This window comes from Nicotiana tabacum, chromosome 13, assembly GCF_000715075.1.
Source record: "Nicotiana tabacum cultivar K326 chromosome 13, ASM71507v2, whole genome shotgun sequence".
NCBI classification, from domain to species: domain Eukaryota; kingdom Viridiplantae; phylum Streptophyta; class Magnoliopsida; order Solanales; family Solanaceae; genus Nicotiana; species Nicotiana tabacum.
The window spans coordinates 22,974,907-22,993,601 of NC_134092.1; the positions used below are offsets into that span (position 1 = coordinate 22,974,907).

General features: G+C 38.7%; 1 protein-coding gene across 1 annotated transcript; it reads right to left on the minus strand.

Moving 5' to 3' along the window:
- Positions 1-238: 238 nt before the first annotated feature.
- Positions 239-2,180, minus strand: LOC107769059 (small ribosomal subunit protein eS17). The gene is made up of 2 exons (XM_016588234.2): positions 2,054-2,180; positions 239-905 (listed from the first exon to the last, which is right to left on the minus strand). The coding sequence occupies exon 2, from the start codon at positions 867-869 to the stop codon at positions 435-437; it is 435 nt and encodes a 144-aa protein (XP_016443720.1). The 5' UTR covers positions 870-905; positions 2,054-2,180; the 3' UTR covers positions 239-434.
- Positions 2,181-18,695: the final 16,515 nt, after the last annotated feature.

The window sequence follows — 18,695 nt, forward strand, 5'->3', positions numbered from 1 at the left end:
AAGGCGGCAATATTCAAATAATCAAAATTCAAAAGCTGAAATTTTACCTTTACCATCAATAGGTTTAGCAATGACATTTATAACACGATCCAAATAACATCATGATTAAAAGTGATATATAACATCATAATCCTGAAGAAATTAAATAGCAGAAGCAATGAGAAACAACATTAGGCACATCAAACACACTGCAACAATAATGAAATTAAAATCGAAGGATAAAGTAGCGATCACATTCTCCTGCAGCAAAATGTTGTATGTAATTGAGGAAATGTATCACATGCAGTTTAGGAGAAAAAGGATTGTTTAGCATTACGTCTCAAAAACGGAATTATAAGCTTCTAAGGGTCCTTAAAGAACATCAGGGAAACCTAACACATTTAATCTACCAAAAACTTCTTCAATTGTCCATCAAATCTTTGAAAATACTCTTATTAGTATTTCCTCCCAAAACCTCCTGCACCGCGACCATACGTTGGAAGAGCTGCTACTGCCTGTGGCTCAGCAGCCTGCTTGACAACACCAGGAAGATCAGACATGCCGAGGGCTGAAAGCATGTCAAGGGTCTCCTTGTCAACTTCAATGAGGTCAGTTTTAATGGCAGACTCATCAGGAACAAAGTCCATACGTCTCTCACGCTCCTCCTCCTGCAGTTTCAGGGAGATACCTCGAACGGGTCCCTTCTGGATCCGTTTCATGAGGTGGGTGGAGAAACCAGCAATCTTGTTGCGGAGACGCTTGGAAGGAATTATGGCAACTTCCTCCAGGATCTTCTTGTTTGTGTGGAAATCCAAAGTCATTTTGGAGTAATACCTCTCAATTACCTGTCGAGATGACTTCTTCACTGTCTTGGTGCGTACACGACCCATCCTTTCAGATTGTCCTTGGACCAAACCTGCTTTTCACTGAGAAGAATATTTGATGATGCAAACTTCATTTTCGTAAGAATCTGAATATTTCTATCAAATTGCTGTAACTTATTGAATCTCAACATACAAAGTCCCTGTAAAGCATATTCCCTACAAACACTGGAAAACATACGTTCCAGCTTAATGGCATAAACACATATGCTCTCGGGTCTGCAAATAGTTTTCAAGCTCAAGGAAACCCTTTTTCACCAGTGCCTGAATCTAAAAGAACACGTTTTCATCTTCTCTTTTGTTCTCAGACAGCAGATGGAGATAGCAAATATATCTCCAGAGTCCAGACCAATTTGAAAGGGGATAGGCCGAGAAAAGGCATCTCCCCTAAGACGACTATTATGACAGGAGACTTCTAAATCCTCAGACTGACCTGCTATAACTGTTCCGTCCTTCTGTTGGTAACTCACTAAGCTTAATCATTAGGCATTTCTAGAAGAAACAATGCCCTCTGTTCTACCGAAAACCAAATGAGCTGATTACAGCCACTAGCAACGAGACTGTTCAAACTTCAAGTTAACTAACGTCCTCAGTGGAGTTTCAAAATTTCCTAAAGAACTAATCTCAGTAATACCCTTAATAGCCAATACACAATAGTTCAAAGTTTTTCAACTTCAGAAACAACAATGCACATAACAAAAAATACTGACCTTGAAATCAGTATCTCCACTTTCTTCTTCTATCAACTACTAATCAAATCCAGTTTAACTCCAAATTAGTTTGGTTCGGCTACAACAATCCTCCTATTCATCCCACGTTATTCAGGTCATTTAGCAATTAGTATTCAGAGGATTCATCTTAGACTCCATTTTTCAATAACGGTTGTACCGGTGCCAAATTGAGCGCACTTCGACTAATCCACCAAATAACTGCTACTTACAACTAGAACAAATACTGGGCAATTTTGTCACCAAGTCTTAGAAATATGGTCTCATAAATATTTTTTAAATCGGAGATATATACAAAGAGAATGTATAGAAAAATTAGATTCTTAAACATATGAATTTTTAACAGCTTTTAGCAAGTAAACAACCTAAAGAGCTGTGATCACATAAAGCATATAAAATATTTCCAGTAATTCAGAGCAAATAAAACAAATACTATAATGTTAAAATGCAAAGCTAAATACTCACAGATTTCTGAAGAGAATGAACCACAGTCGTGTGCGGCGCCAACTGAGCAAAGTGTAATTTCAGCAGAAATAAAAGAGAGGGGGAGACTATATTAGGGCTTGTGGAATTTTTTGGGATGATATTGGGCTTGTGTTGTGTGAAGTCCACTTTGGGCTAGCTCAGACTAATGAAATAATCATGGGCTTGGACCAAGGCTTTTCAAATTGAGATTTTTACATGCCCAATCCTTTATTTAATATTATTTTCATTAATAATATTATTCTTCATTTATTCCATAAATGACAATTTCTTTTACAATTCTAGCATATTTTAAAAATAAACTGACCCTCAGATTAAGGAGTTAGTTTTATTCTAATAATATTTATATCATTTCTCTCTCATCAGTCATCATTATAGTAAAACCTTCCTTTTTTCACTCCTTTGTAACAGCACAAAACACCAATTTTTCAAAATGAAGCCTGTTATTGTCAAATATTGTTTCATTTATGTATCGATCCCACAAGGACTGGAACAGTTATCAAATAATTTATTCTTGGTAGTTGAAAACAATTAAATTCCAATAACTTTGTTCTAATGCCCACTTCCAACTATTAAGTTCCAATTAAATTCCAATAACTTTGACAAGAGTGGGTTGCTCTAGTGGTGAGCACCCTCCACTTCCAACTAAGAGGTTGTGAGTTCGAGTCACCCCAAAAGCAAGGGGGAGTTCTTGGAGGGAGGGAGCCGAGGGTCTATCGGAAACAACCTCTCTACCCAAGGATAGGGGTAAGGTCTGCGTACAAACTACCCTTACCAGACCCCACTAGTAAGATTATACTGGGTTGTTGTTGTTGTTGTTGTTGTTCATGGTATGTTTAAGATATAAAATATTTTATACTAGAAATATACCATTAATATGAAAATCTTCAAGAAAAAACCTATGCATGTACTAGTATATTTGTAGAATATTTACAGTATAAAACTTAATTACTCTAAATATACGATATATAATTAATGTATTTGTAAAATATTTACAGTGTCAATTAATATACTTGTTATATATCATTAAAATTTAAATATACAAACATGAAAGAATCAAAAATCAAATAATATAAAATTAGTCAAATAAATGTTAGATAATATATGTATTATCATAAAAGCAAAAAGGAATGAAATCGATAGTGTTGGGGATTAAGGAAGTTTAGGGAATAAATAAGGGACAAATCCTTATGTTACAAAGGTGCGAGATCTTAGGCATATTATTGGAGTTTTGGTTTTGGTTAGAATATGCTATAGAAGAAATATTTTTGTTGCTACATTTGATATATTAAGTTTGCTGCTACCAAGATGTATTATAATTTTTTTAATATTATTTAGTTATGTAAAGAACCCTTTCAATTTTGCTTACGTGGATAATTGGGCCCACTCTTTATTTCCTTTTTGGTTTCCCTGCGTTTTCTTTTTAAAAGGAAAAACAAATGATAGTCTCAATTGAGGGTGTTTAAAGAAAATCGATAAATCGCATTAGACGGATAATTTGAATAAACACCGGGAAGAAAAACTGTAATGACCCGACCGGTCAATTTACTTTCTAGAATCTCGTTCCCCTAAATAAAACTTCATGTATGTGCATTTGCTGTTTTATGACTTACGGGGACGGTTAGTTCGGGATTTGGAAGGGTTCGGGTTGAAATCGGAACACTTGGTTCCTTAAGGTTAGCAAAAAGAGTTAAGTTTGACTTTGGTCAACATTTTGAGTGAAAGGCCTCGGAACCGGGATTTGACAGTTTCAATAGGTTCGTATGGTGATTTCAGATTTGGGTGTATATTCGGATCGGTTTTTGGATGACTCGGGAGTGGTTCAGCGCTTAATATTGATAGTTTGCACCTTGAAGGTTTTAAAGTTCTTTAAATTTGGTTTGAAATAGGATTTGGTGTTATCGAGGTCCAATCGGGATTCCGAGATCGGAAATAATTCTGTATGGTGATTTAAGGCTTGCACGCAAAATTTGGTGTCATTACGAGTAGTTTAAGTGTGTTTCGACGCGTTCGGAGTAAGTTGGAAGAACCTGAAGTTCATAAGTTGATTCAATTTTGTTTGGGATGTGATTCTTAGTTTTGACGTTGTTTTCGCGTTCCGAGAGCGCGAGCGAGTCCGTTTTATGATTCCGTACTTGTTGGTATATTTGGACGGGGCCTTAGGGACCCCGGATACTGGTGCACCAGTTCTGGTATGCCCGTACCTGCGAGCTTTTGGCCGCAGGTGCAAGCCTGCAGATGCGCCATTTTGGCCGCAGAAACGGCTTGGAACCTTGGCCAATGGTCCGCAGAAGCAAAAGGGTTTGCGCAGAAGTGACCCCGCTTCTGCGATGAGAAGCCGCAGAAGCGAGACCGCAAAAGCGGAAACACATCCGCAGATGCGGCCAGTGTTGATCTTGTGAAATTCTGCAGAAGCGGGCTTGGCGCCGAAGTAGCGGTACCGCAAATGCGGCCCACTGATCGCAGATGTGAAAATCGCAGAAGGCAGAACCTTCATTTAAGTCGGGACTTAAGCATTTTGAGCTCATTTATTTCATTCCTTGGGCGATATTTGGAGCTCTTGGAGAGGAGTTTTCACCTAACACTTTGAGGTAACTAATTTCTACACAATGTGAGTTCATTACATAGGTTATGAGTAGATTTAACATGTAAAATTTGTGAAATCATCGGTTTAGATGAAAACCCTAGGTTTTGATAAAAATAGAATTTAACTACGAAAATGGTTATGGAATGTAGTAAAAATTATATATTTGAGTTCGTGAGGTTACGAGTAACAATTATCTTCGAAACATTCTGGAATTTGGGCGCGTGGTCCCGGGAATGAATTTCAGGAATTTTTCAATTGGGGTTGGGTAATCATTTTAATAGTTAGAGTATAAACTTTTGAATATTGTATTGATTAATTTATATAACATTTGACTAGTTTCGAGCCGTTTGGAACCGAGTTGAGGATTTAAAGCATATTTGTGGATCGGAAGTAAACTTGAGAATAAGGTAGGTCTCTTGTCTAATCTTGTAAGAGGAACTCATCCCCTTAGGTGTGTTTTATTGTAAATTACTTGTGTGGGGAGCTACGTATGCACTAGGTGACGAGAGTCCATGCGTAGCTATATTCCATGTGATGACCGGGTAGTCTTAGATTTACATCATGCTTTGTTGGCACCGTTATTTGATTTTGCATACTAATTGTCTTAAATAGAGATGAGATTGAAGATGTTAAGATTTAAAGTTTCCAGTTTAGACTTCTTATTTTCGGAAAGAATTGAAGAATTTTATAATAACTTAAGAAATCTATGAATCACTCGCGTCGCAAGCATTCGAGCGGGGTGACTCTTTCCACTACTCTCATGAGAGCGGGTCATTCGCCTCGGCAGGTTAATAGATGCATCTATGGTTCATGTCGTTCGACCCTCGATAGTGCACACAGTATATATATATATATGTATTTTGGATTGGGTCGTACGACCTCGGCATAATTCGTGCACAATAATACTTGGAGCCAAATTATACTTGATATTATTTTATTGGCTTGAGAGGTTAAATTGTTAAATGATGGAAATGAATTTGGGATTTACTATCGGTGAAAGAATTGTTTATTTATTTCTTGTTATTGAGTTTTCATTATCATTTTCATAGCCAATGTTTATTTAGAATCTCAGTATTTTATTGTCGGCCCATAGTAAGTGTCGAAGTCGACCCCTCGTCACTACTTTTTCGAGGTTAGACTAGATACTTATTGGGTACATATTGTTTATGTACTCACGCTACACTTCTACACTAACCGTGCAGGATCTGAGGCAGGTGCATCTGGTTATCATCCCGGCGCACACTCCTTATACCCCGATACTTTGCGGTGAGCTGCCCTCTGAGCCCGTTCTGCATCACCCGAAGTCTTTCTTAGCATTTACTTTCTGTCTACTTTATTTCATACAGTAGTTTAGCATTTTTGTATATTCTACTAGTAGCTCATACACTCGTGACACCAGGTCTTGGAAATTATTCTAGTAGACACTTGATGATTTTGATTATTTATTTCACCTCACTTAATCTTAAAATTGTGTATTCCTCATTTTATTAAATGTTTTGCTTCTTATTTATTCAATAATTAAAGATCAACTATTTCTAAATTGTTGAAAGAAATAGTCATATGGTTAACTCATTGTTGGCTTGCCTAGCGGTAATATTGGGTGCAATCACGGCCTATAGGAGAAATTGGGTCGTGACAAAAACTGAGAGTGGTTTGGTATGGTTGGATTTGATACTGAAAAATAAACGTAATCATAATTGTTTTAATTGGTATTAACTAAAAAATAAAATCAATACCAAACTAATTCGAACGCATGTATACAAATTATTTAAAGTTTATATATAAAGATATTTATTGTATGTAATTTATAAATATTTCTTAAATTTTTATAATTTTTGAATAGTCTGATAAATTTTATAGCTCATATAGATGGTAAAATTTTTACGGGGCGCCTTATTTGGTCGCCCCTCATTTAATCTGTGCCCACTTTTTTTTAAAAAAAGTTTAACTAGTACCAAAAATAAGATAACTTCAAACAAGTCGCTTCTCTACTTTACCTCCTCCTTCTTCTCCTTCTCATTCTTCTTCTCATTCTCCTTCTTCTTCTCATTCTCCTTTTCTCCTTTTCCTTATCCCTCTCTTTCTCCTTTTCTCCTTCTCCTTCTCCTTCTCCTTTTCTCCTTCTCCTTTTCTCCTTCTCCTTCTCCCTATTCTCCTTCTCCTCCTTCTTCTTCTCCTCCTTCTTCTTCTCCTTCTTCTTCTCCTCTTTCTTCTTCTTAGTTGCTGTGAAAATAGAGGTGGTGATGGATTTACATGGCGTTTGTGAAGTAGATTTTGAGCAAGTTTTAAGGCATTTTAATGGCGGTGAGCTACTACGGCACTCTTTTTGTCATGGCCCAAACCATGTGACCGGCACCCCGCACACTATCCAACCCGGGAGAATCAAATCATACAATAATGCCCATACATACAAAAAATATATACATGCGGAAGACTTTTTGAAAATACAATCAATTTAAATAATTAAAACCATACATAAAATAAAATCTTTAAATCCATCATTTTTCAATAATTGAAAAATACAAAAGAATAACAATATTTCTTTCATGCATGCCATATAAATAACTCTCGATTACAACTCCAAAAGAATAACAATTGCCTATAGAATCTCTAAGATCAACACACTTGGGACAAACTGTCACGATCCAAAATCCTAACATGTCATGATGGCGCCTATCTTAGTACTAGGCAAGCCGACAACATCAATAACCCACGATTTCCTTTAAATTTAACGTTTAATACAATACCAAAAATCTAGTAATTTCCAATACAACACTCCCAAACCCTGGTATCACTGAGTAATTGAGCATCTAATATGAGTACAAGTTTGGAAAATACGGTCTATAATAGTCTGAGACCAAATACAATAAACAAGGAGATAGAGAAGGAGAGACAAGGTCTGCGGAACACGGAAGCTACCTCAAAATCTCCTGAAAATCAACTGCGTGAAATGATCAACACCCGCTATGTTCAGGAACACCTGGATCCGAAGTGCAGGGTGTAGTATAAGTATAACCAACTCAGCAAGTAACAATAATAACTAAGGAACTGAAGATAATGACGATCTACACAGTCATAGTTCACTTTCAGTAGTTCCAGCAAAGAATAGACATACTTTCAAACCCGGCAGTTTAAGTCAAATTAATTTTATACAGTTCAATTTCAAGTAATTCGGATATAAATTCTTTCAGAGATTTTACAACAATGACAGATAGCAACCAAGTGCAACAACAAATGCAAAGCAAGTACAGCCTCTCAGGCAACAGTCACTCAATTTATCACAACAGTTTAATCACTCGGCTCTCAGCCCTCAGCACTCACACTCAATAGGTACCCGCGCTCACTGGGGGTGTGTACAGACTCTGGAAGGGCTCCTACAGTCCAAGCGCCATAATCTGCACGGACAACTCACGTTCTGCACAGATAACTCACGTGCTATAATATCCTGCACAGACAAATTAGTGCCATAATATCCTTACCTCACCGACAGGCCCTCGGCCTTACTCAGTTCTCAACCTCTCAAGTTTCTCGGGCTCTTAGAAATCACAAAGATCAGCCCAAACAAAGATAACATAGTATATCAATAAATATCCAAAAAGACTGAGGTATAATACGCAAGAAAAATCATGATTGAGTACAAGACAGCAATTAGCAAATAATTCAACAAGTATGCGACCTCTACGGGTCTCAACAGTACTATAACATAGCCTAAGCATGATTTCTAACATGATTTATAGTCAAATTTCTTCAACACATAGAGATCATATAGCTAACAATAAATTATTCAACTTTACAGTTTCCCGGAACGGACCAAGTCACAATTCCCTCGGTGCACGCCCACACGCCTGTCACCTAGCATGTGCGCCACTTCCAAAATAATCCCATGATACCAAAATCTGGGGTTTCATACCCTCAGGACCAGATTTATAATTGTTAGTTACCTCGACCCGTATAATTATTTATTCTGCTATGCTCTTTTCACGAGAATTAGTCTCCGAAAGCCTCGTATCTAGCCTCAATTAATTTAATTCAGTCAATACAAATTATTGTAATTAATTCCATAAGGAAATACTAATTTCTTTCCAATAAAATTCGAAATTAACTCAAAAATCATTCGTAAGACCCACGTCTCGGAACCCGACAAAAGTTACAGAATATGAACGCTCCTCCAACCACGAGTCCAACCATATAAATTTCACCAAAATCCGACACCAACTCGACCCTCAAATCTTCAATTAAAGTCTATGAAACTTTCTACCATTTTCAACCCAATCCTTACCCATTTGAACTTAACAATCTTTCCACAACCTTATTGGTACGTATACATAATACTCTTACACCCAAGAATCATACTATAAATTACCCATTTTTACTCCAAACCCAAAATTGAAGGATTGAGGAAAGAAATTCTTACCTCTTTGAAGCCCTAGCAAGAACATTGCGAAATCTTCAAACCTTGAACAAGAATTGATGGATAAATGACTAAATCTTCACTTTCTCTCTCTAAAATGCTCTCACCTCTCTCTAAAATATCAGATTTTGGCTCAAAAATGAGCTTCAAGGGCTATAAATCGAAGTTGGGTCGGGTCAAAAATTAAAAAAAATAGAAGCTCCGACGCAGTTATGCCATCGCATAACAGGTATGCGGTCTGCATACCGACCGCATAATTTGGCCTACAAAGCTGGGCGTTACTGACCCGGTTTGCGGTCATTATGCGGTCTGCATACTTGTTCTGCGGTCGCATAATGCACCACAAAACAGGTTTGCGGTCGCATAGTGCACCGCAAATTTGCCTCAAATCTTTCCCCTCTCCTGATCCACTTTGCGACCATTATGCGGTCCGCAGAGTGATTCTGCGACCGCATAGTGGTCGCAGAAATAAACTTTTTCTGACAAAATTTTTCTTTACACATCGGTGCATTGCTCAATCCAAAAAGTTCGAGCCGCGGTGAGCTTTTTTCTATAATCTTTGTACTAATTGATGTACCTTGGCACCACCAAACCTTAATTTCCTTAGCAAAATTTCTCCGGGGTCGTTACACATAAGTCAACATCCGGTCAACCTTTTTAACTTAAATTCTAAACCTTAGAACTAAGTGCTCCATATTATTTCAAAAACTCACCGGACCCAAACCAATTACCCCGGCAAGCCAAATAACAACTGTAATTCACAATTTGAGCAGTAAATGGGGAAGCGGGGCTGCGATAGTCAAAACGACCGGCCAGGTCGTTACACAAACTCAACCTAAAGTAAGTAAGATCAACATGAAGGCTACCAAAAAATAGAAGTAGTGCCTTTCTATATGCTTCGGAAAGAGAGTCATCCTAACCTCATCTGCTCATCACATTCCACATCTCATCCTGAAAATATGTAAAGTAAGCGGGACCCTGGAAAGAGGCCCCTGAGGGCTGAGTATACCATAACGGTACTCAATAAGTATCATAGACTCTCTCTAACTCAAGTTCCTGGGACAAGGATTTACAAAAATAATACAACCAATATTTGATATAGAATGATAACAATTATATTAATACATGCTCTTTATCATTTTAAATGAATAAAAGACTAGAAAAATATAAATCATGATACAAACTCTTCAAACATTTATATTAATCCATGATCCTAATAAGAATCATGCAAAACTATTTTCAACTTCGTTAAGTCATTGAAATCACATTCGGCTCCTTAGGCCTAAACATAACAAAATTATCTTTTATCTTTTCACAAGGAGTACTATACCGATACCGACATAATAAATAACCATTAGATGATCAATCTAGCGAGACTTTATCTCACAAATTTTGGCTTAGTCTTGGAATGTGTCCCTATACCTGCATGTGTAGTTCCATGGTAACAAAGTCAATATTCGAACCAATCGCAGTGGTCTCTACTAGTAACTCTCAAAATATTTGATATTCAAAAAATAGATTCATAGCTTAATAGTCTCAAAGTAACTATTTTTATAAAATCATAGCTTATGACCAAACTAAACCATTTGAATAAAAATCAAACACAAAATCTTTTCATATTAAAGTCGTTAGCAATTAAACACCATCTTTTAAAGATATAACAATGAGATACCTTAAGCAAGTTTCAAAAGTCATACTTTTCATAAAAAATACATCCTTATCACTTAAATATTTTATATTCTTTCTAATGCATAAGGTTAAATAAAACTTATAAAATTTGCCTTAAGCATTATTTTCCATCAAGTCTAAAAAAAGGATTTTCACTTTATAAACGAAAAAGATCATTTATATGCAACTGATAGTGACATCCTTTCTCGCTTGTCCCCACAAGTACGGATGCACATTTACAAATAAACTCATGTATTAACTCAAACATGATTTTAGAGAAGATTTCTCAAGACGAGTAAGTTTTAATCAACTTACCTCAAGTCCAAGCTTCAAAGTAGTACTACGATGCCTAAATTTGTTTAAAATGCTCAAACGTCGTCAACAAGCCGATATTTACATTTATGAGTTCATTTATATTATTACTGTGTCACAATAATACCAATTAAACCAACTAAGTGCCTAGCACTTAGGTTCAACTTCATAACTTTCAAAAAAATACTCATTTCATCATTTAAAGGCCAATCATTGAATGTTAAATCCAATTCATCCATTAAATGTGATATGGAATCTAGTTGTTCCATTAGAAACTCAAAAAAAAACGTCGTTCAAATAAACCCAACACTATTCATCTTCCCTACCAATAAGATTTTCAATATCAAAGCTAGGGTTCATCTATTCCACTCTTTTAACTACTTTTTCAACTCATAAGTAATATTAAAACACTCATTTATACTCCATAAATAGGTTTCAAATGGTGGGGATTACCTTTGAAAGCAAACCCTAGAAAAATCATATTTTGGTGTTCTTGGTTGATTCGATGAAATCTAGCAAAACCAAGGATGTTGCAATGTTAATACTAGTGTTGCTCAACATTAATTAGCATAAAATATGGATACAAACTCATCTTGGAGTATGTGGATGCTTATGGTAAAGAACTTCTCTCTCTAGAATCCCAAGCCTTCAAAATCCTCTTCTTTTCTCTATTCCCTAACTCTCTCTATTTTATAGCACAAGGGTTTGCATGGGCTGTCTGCGTGGGCCCCGTAACCTGGCCACGCAACTTGAGCCTTCTCTTCCCCCTTACTCCCTTCTTCTAGAATGGGTCATGTAGCATGCGTGGGTCACGCAAAGCTTCAGTGATTTTTCTAATCTTCTTTATTCAATTTTCTAAAATTATATTCTTAGACACTTAACTTAGGGACTTTCGGCCCTCATGACCTTCATGTCCAAATATTGCGATGATCCCAATACCCTTGTGTGAAACCGCACATATTTTGAGGTCCCGCTAATTATTCTCTTGAGCTAGAATTAGGCGTAATCTTGTTAGAAAAAATTATGGGGCTTTACACTTTTCTTTGTCACTACTTAAGGTTCTTTTCCTTCTTCTTCTTCTTAGGTGCAAAATGAATTTGTTAGATTTATTGTTCTTGTAATAAATTGATAATTGAGATGTGTTCTTTATAATATTTGAAAGTTATATTTTAATATTGAGCTCATTTGGAGTAGATTTGAGTGTTAAATCGTGTATTAGATTGTTAAAATTCGAAAAACAAGTTTTAATTTTTAATTGCATTTCAAAGTAATTAGTCTTAACGGCATGTGAAAATTTAGCTACACTTTAGACTAATTAGTCTTAAGTGCATCTTAAGTATAATTTTTGCTATTTAGACTAATTCGTCTTAAGTGCATGCAAATATTTGGCAACCGAGAGGAGAACTTCAGACGAGAATATTATTAGAATTATGTAACTTCATGTGTTAAGTTTATATTGTCACGAGGAGAACTTTAGACGCAAAAACTATCGGAAATTTCTTACTTCATACGCAAATTTTTGAAATTTTAGACGCAATGTCTGAAGTTTATCCTAAAGTGAGCAAGGTTAATAAATTTTTATGCAATGCCAGATAAGTTCGATGGTGACCCAACAAGCAAGTTTTATCTCCACTTTCCCTTATATATGTCAGCAACTCAAATAAAGCACAAACCAAAACCAAATCAATAGTAATACTAACAAAAGAAATTACATTCAACACTAACGACAATAGTATTAGATATTCTTTTTTGGTTTTGTATTTGTTTAGACCGTGAAAATATATATATTAGTTTTAGTTTTTAGTCATGTAATTAATACTTATTAGTATAACTTATTTTAGCATTACTTTTTACTTTTAAACTATGTTCATTTTCATAATGGCTCGTTAGTAATATTTATTTTATGAAATTTTTTCATCTTTATTGTTGGTGATACTTGTTTACCCTCAAAATCAGATAACAATTGAATTTGTAAGTGGTGTTAAGGACACGTGATTTAACTTGATACAAAATGACAAATTAGATTGCAATTGAAATAAGTAATGGAAAAGTAAATGCAAATCACACAAACTGAACAGTATTAGCCCTGGGGAATTAACCACCCTCGAACTAGGTACCTCGATCGATATCAAGACAGAAGAAATGAGAGCTTCAAATAGAGTAGTAAGAACTTAAAGAGAGTAATAATGTATTGCTTTGGGATGCGTGTTATATTGTGTCCAATAAATCATCAGTCCCCCCTTTATATAGTAGAGGAGTCATAGTTTAGGTACAATTCTATAAAAGGTAAAAGATCTCTGGATTCGCCGATTGCTGGTTCCTTATTAATTCGTGCCGAGATTTTTGCCATAATATCCGACCGGTCATGCATATTTCGGTCTTATGTTGGTTATGATAACAATATTTCTTCGAGCTCGATCGGGGCTAAGGTCGACTCCGAGATTATGAACTTAATATTCTTGAAGACAGACGTTGTGACCCCGAGTTCTAGCTCGGTGGGACTCGGGGTCGATCTTCAGTCTTTGATTGTCATGTTCCGAGCCTAACCTGTCATGTCGTAGGCGAGCTCGATTCCGGCCATGTACAGATAGTCCCCTCATTTTTTGGAGAGTAGACGACGAGAAATGAAATGACCTTTTGATTCTTTCTTCGGCACCACACGACAGAAATGACAAAACAGTCAAAATGTCTTGTCAGTCAAGTCTTAATAGCATTAAATGCTCGGCAGTTGCTAGTCGGCCACTTCCATATGTGAACCGTTGCTGGAAACTATAAATACCCCCTCACTTGGTCATTCAAACTTTACATTCAAATTTTCTGCCCTCGTTCCTAAGAAATTTCAATACTTCCAAGCACTTATATTCTGTTTACTTTGAGATCTTTGATAAGAACTCTCATTCATCTTTTTCTCAAACCTCCGAGTGTACTCTTTATTTTTCCTTATTTCTTCTCTATAAAGAAATGGCGAAAACTTCCAAAACCATTCCCCAAAAAGCCTTCTACCTCGTGTCCGGCTACCAAAGAGACCGCTTCACGTACTGCTGCCGAGGAACCAGCACCGGAACCTCCTCTAAAAATGTTCATCCCGGGGGGGGGGGGGGGGGAATGCTGATTTTAAAGTCAAAAAGCCCTCATCCATACTAGGCCGGTGTGAGGAGGTCACGAGGTACATCTGCTCGATCACCGAGGATATTCTCTTCGAAGTCAAGAAGGATTGTAACTGGGTTGACAAACATGTGGTGGTTCCCGAACCTGATGAAGTCATCACCAGCTACGTTGAGGGATTTTTAAGTGTTTACACTTATCCCTTCACGCTGGGTCCCTTGGACCCGGTTATCATCGACTTTTGCAAAAGATATGAGATAATCCTCGGTCAAATCTACCTTTTTTTCTGGAGGATCGTAATCCTCCTTCGCTTCTTTGTAAGCAAGATCGAAGGGTGCCCTTTCACCATCGACCACCTCATGCGTTTGTACAGTCCTCGACTCTAAAGGGGGGACTGATCAAGCTCGCCCGTCGGGCCACTAAGGCCCCGTTCTCGAGTATCGACGAGGATATGGATCAAGGTTGGCTAGGCCGTTTCGTCCGAGTGAGGACCTCAAACTTGATCCCGGCCAAGCATTTGTCGTTCCTAGAGAAGTGGAACATGTCATGTAAGTATAATTTAGCTTCCAAAATTTTAATTTATCACCTTTTTTCCTTCCTTCTTATCGGTGTTCTGTGGTGGTGCAGCTGTTGCTCGGGTCTCGAATGCAGTTCCTCCACTCAAGGAGTGGGTCGAGGGCATCGTATCACAAAGGCCCTATTCCGAGCGCTCGTGGTGCGAGCTTTCAAAGGGCCGATGGGAGGCCCGATCACATGGTGAGATCTTCTTCATGGGTAATATTTGGTTTTCCTTATGCAAAATTCTCACTTGCTTTATTCCCTTTTGTAGGTTTATCCAAGGACGTCCAAATGAGGCCCCTATCTGGTAGTGATGATGTCCGCACCGAGCCCCCTACTCCGAGACAGGGTGAAGAGAAGAAAATAAAAAGGGCCCCGAGTTCTCCGAGCTCGGAGAAGAAAAAGGCAAAGAGAAGGCTGGTGCGTAAGTCCAAAGAAAGAACCAACGCTCGAGCACCACCTTCGAGTTCTCTTTATCAGCTGAGGGATGAACCCGAAGAGGAACAAGAGGAAGAAACCTTCAATCTGGTGGCCTGAGTGTCGACACGACTCGAAGGGCAAGGGGCCTCTGAACCCGAGGGAGACGATGTCGATCTTCATCGAGCTAGGGAGGTTGAGGAGGAGGCTGATACCGAAGCTTCCCGGGATGTGGGCAGTGCGCCGAAGGAAGCTCTCGGTTGGATAGAGATCACCGAGTCACCTTCGTTCATTGAGTCCATATACAATGAGGCTCGGACGGTGAAAGAACATCCCAACGAGGGAGTCCTCAGAGCGGATGATCCGTTCCGCGACTTATTTGATAGAGTGGACTCTACTTTCACGGAGGATGTCACCGGGTTAGGTGATTTAGTGATACCGAGAAAAATCCCATCTTCGTGAGAAGGCGGACCTTCCTTGAGTCCCAAACTGGTTAATCGATTCCCTACCCCGCGTGTGGATCCTGGCCGGAAGAGATTCATCACTTTCTCCCTTTCAGAAGACTCCTGAATCCTCTCTGCCCCTGTAAGGGTGGCTAATTATCCTCGGTGTCTGGTGACCGAGGATGATCAGGACAAGATGAATGAGGTGGATGCACCCTATCTGTTCAACGAAGCGCAACAGGCGTTAAACAAAATAACTTTAAATATTCCTCAATGGTTCTTTATTTGTACTTAGGCTATTTTGTAGATAACTCTAACATTTTCTCTTTGTGTTTGTAGGCCTCGGTGCTTCACCACAAGACTTTTCTCCGATACCGGGATGAACTGAAACAGTTTGAGGCCGAGGTTCGAGGGCTCACTGATATGAGAGATTCCTGCAAACTTCTTAGTGAGAAGCGTGAGGGCTAAGAGCCTCCGAGCTGAACTCGAGGTGGCTCGGAAGGAGCATGCCGATCTGATCGAGCAGGTAAAAATATTTCAAGTTAGTAACGACGAGCTAGGATCAGTGACTAATCATCGAAATTCGCAAGTCCAACAGAAAATTGACTAGGTCGCCCAACTTCGGCTTGAGATGGACGTTGTCAAGGCCGAGACCGACGAATGGAGAGGCAGGATGGATCGTCTGGCCTTGAAAAAAAGGCTGCTCGGGCGCAACTAACTTCGGTTGAGGTCCAGCTTCGAGCAACAAAGGAAAAGACCGAGGTGCGGGCCAAAAAGGTTGAAGAGCTCCAGTATCGACTAAGTTCGGTTGCCTCTGATCGAAAAATTAAGGCCAACGAACTTGAAACGGACAAGTCAGCGGCCGTGGTGGTTAAAACCGATGCCGAAGAGATAGTGGCCCAATATAAGGCTGATGCCGAGGCGGCCCAGGACCGTTTGAAGGACATTGTTGATTATGAGAAGTGGCAGTCGCGAAGAGAGGCGCTCGAGGAGATTCATGATCGGGGTTTCGATCTATCAGCCTAGATCGAAACCGCTAAGGGGCTCGAGGCCGAGGCCAAGAAGTTGGCCTCACCCGAAGAAGAAGAAGAAGAAGAAGAAGAAGAAGAAGAAGAAGAAGAAGAAGAAGAAGAAGAAGAAGAAGAAGAAGAAGAAGAAGAAGAAGAAGAAGAAGAAGACGTAGAGGGTTCCGATGGACTTGGGAGCGGAGAAGACCAGGCTGTTTAGATGCCTTTGTAGAAATTTTTTGCTTTCTTGTTTTTCTTGTGTACTTTTGAATTTTTGTTAAGTCTACCTGGCCTTTGTAAAGACTATATAATATACAAGGCTTGTTTTTCCCTTCGACAATTTAAGAATTTTGTTTTCCTTCGCTTTATTCTTTATGTTTGCAAGGATCGAAATGACTTAGCATAAAATAGTTTCCTTTGCTTTATTATTTATGTTTTCAAAGATCAAAATGCCTTAGCATAAAATAGTTAGGTCATGTTCGGACCTTGCCTTTGACATTATTTTATTTAAGGCATCGTGGGGGTTCGGTATGACCAGAAAATTTTTCCCCAGAATACTTAATGATTTTTTAGATATAGTTTGCCGAAGGTAGCCTTTAGAACCGGTTATGAAATTTTGAAAACCTTGTTTTTTGCTACGGGTATCGGAAGTCTCCGAGCCATTTTAATATGGCCGTAGCCTTTAGTTCGGGTGTTGCCTAGTGGGATTGTTATCCCGAGTTATCTGGGCTTGCCTAAGATAGCAGTCCCTGAATGGCGGTGGTCATAGCCTATAAGGCACGGGAGTTTGCCTAATAGGTCTTGTGCCCTCAAGCTCCGATAGCTCGAGCCATCCGAGTTTGATTTTAGATGATAGCCCCCGATTGTGAGTGATTGTTTGAACCCAGATAAAGGTGGCCCTTGGGCTTAATACCTTTAGGGGATCGAATGTAAGAAATTACTTCAAAAAAAGAGAAATTCTTAAAGGATAAGATGTTTATTCACAAGGTAGAAACTTCTTTTTATTCTTGTACGTAATAGTTACTCATGTGTACAAGTTTTGTGTCAGGGCTCGAGTAGTCTATGCGGGCATGTCTTATGTGACCGTTTGGCCCTTATAGTAAATCTTATTGATCGTGATGAGACCATTCAATCATAAAGTTTCCTTTCTTGCTAAAGTCGTTAACCGAGGGTGATGCCCCCCGGTGTTCAAGGTCAAGCATAGAGAGGCCTCGGGTACTGTTGTTGTAATCTTCGATACCGGTTCATAATCGGCCTTCAATTCTAAGTTAGCATGATTTACTGTTGTCTCATTAAAAACCTTGCTGGAAAACCGATTTGGGACAAAAACGGTTCAAGGGAAAAAGAGTGCAACGAGTGCTTTCAGGCCTAAAGATTGTATCGTTCTTTGATGATTGCCTGCATGTGTTAGTTCTTAATGCAAATAAATAAAAGAAAATGAATGGGGTCGTACCTTAATAGTAGTATCGCTTCAAGTGAGCTATGTTCCAGATGTTCGGTAGTTGCTCACCATTCATTGTCCCGAGTTTGTACGATCATTTATCGGTGATCTCGATAATTTGATAAGGGCCTTCCCAGTTCAGTCCCAATATCCCTTCGTTCGGGTTTTGGGTGTTTAGCGTAACCTTCCTTAGTACCAAGTCCCCGACATTGAAGTGTCGAAGGTTGGCCCTTCGATTGTAATATCTCTTGATCCGCTACTTTTGGGCAGCCAACCGGACAAGGGCTGTTTCGAGCCTTTCATCCAATAGATCTAGGCTTGTGTTCATAGCCTCGTCATTTGATTCCTTGGTTGCATATCAGAACCTGAGACTTGGTTCTCCGACTTCGACCGGTATTAGAGCTTCGGCGTCGTAGACCAGTGAGAACGAGGTGGCCCCGGTACTGGACTTCGAGGTCGTTCGGTATGCCCATAAGACTTCGGGTAGGATTTCCTTCCATTTTCCCTTGGCGTCAGCTTACCTCTTTTTGAGGTTTTGGAATATGGTTTTGTTAGTCGATTTTGCATGTCTGTTCCCACTAGGGTGGTAGGGTATTGATAGGATCCTTTTGATCTTATGATCTTCGAGAAACTTACTTACTTTTCTACCAATGAATTGTTTTCCATTGTCGCACA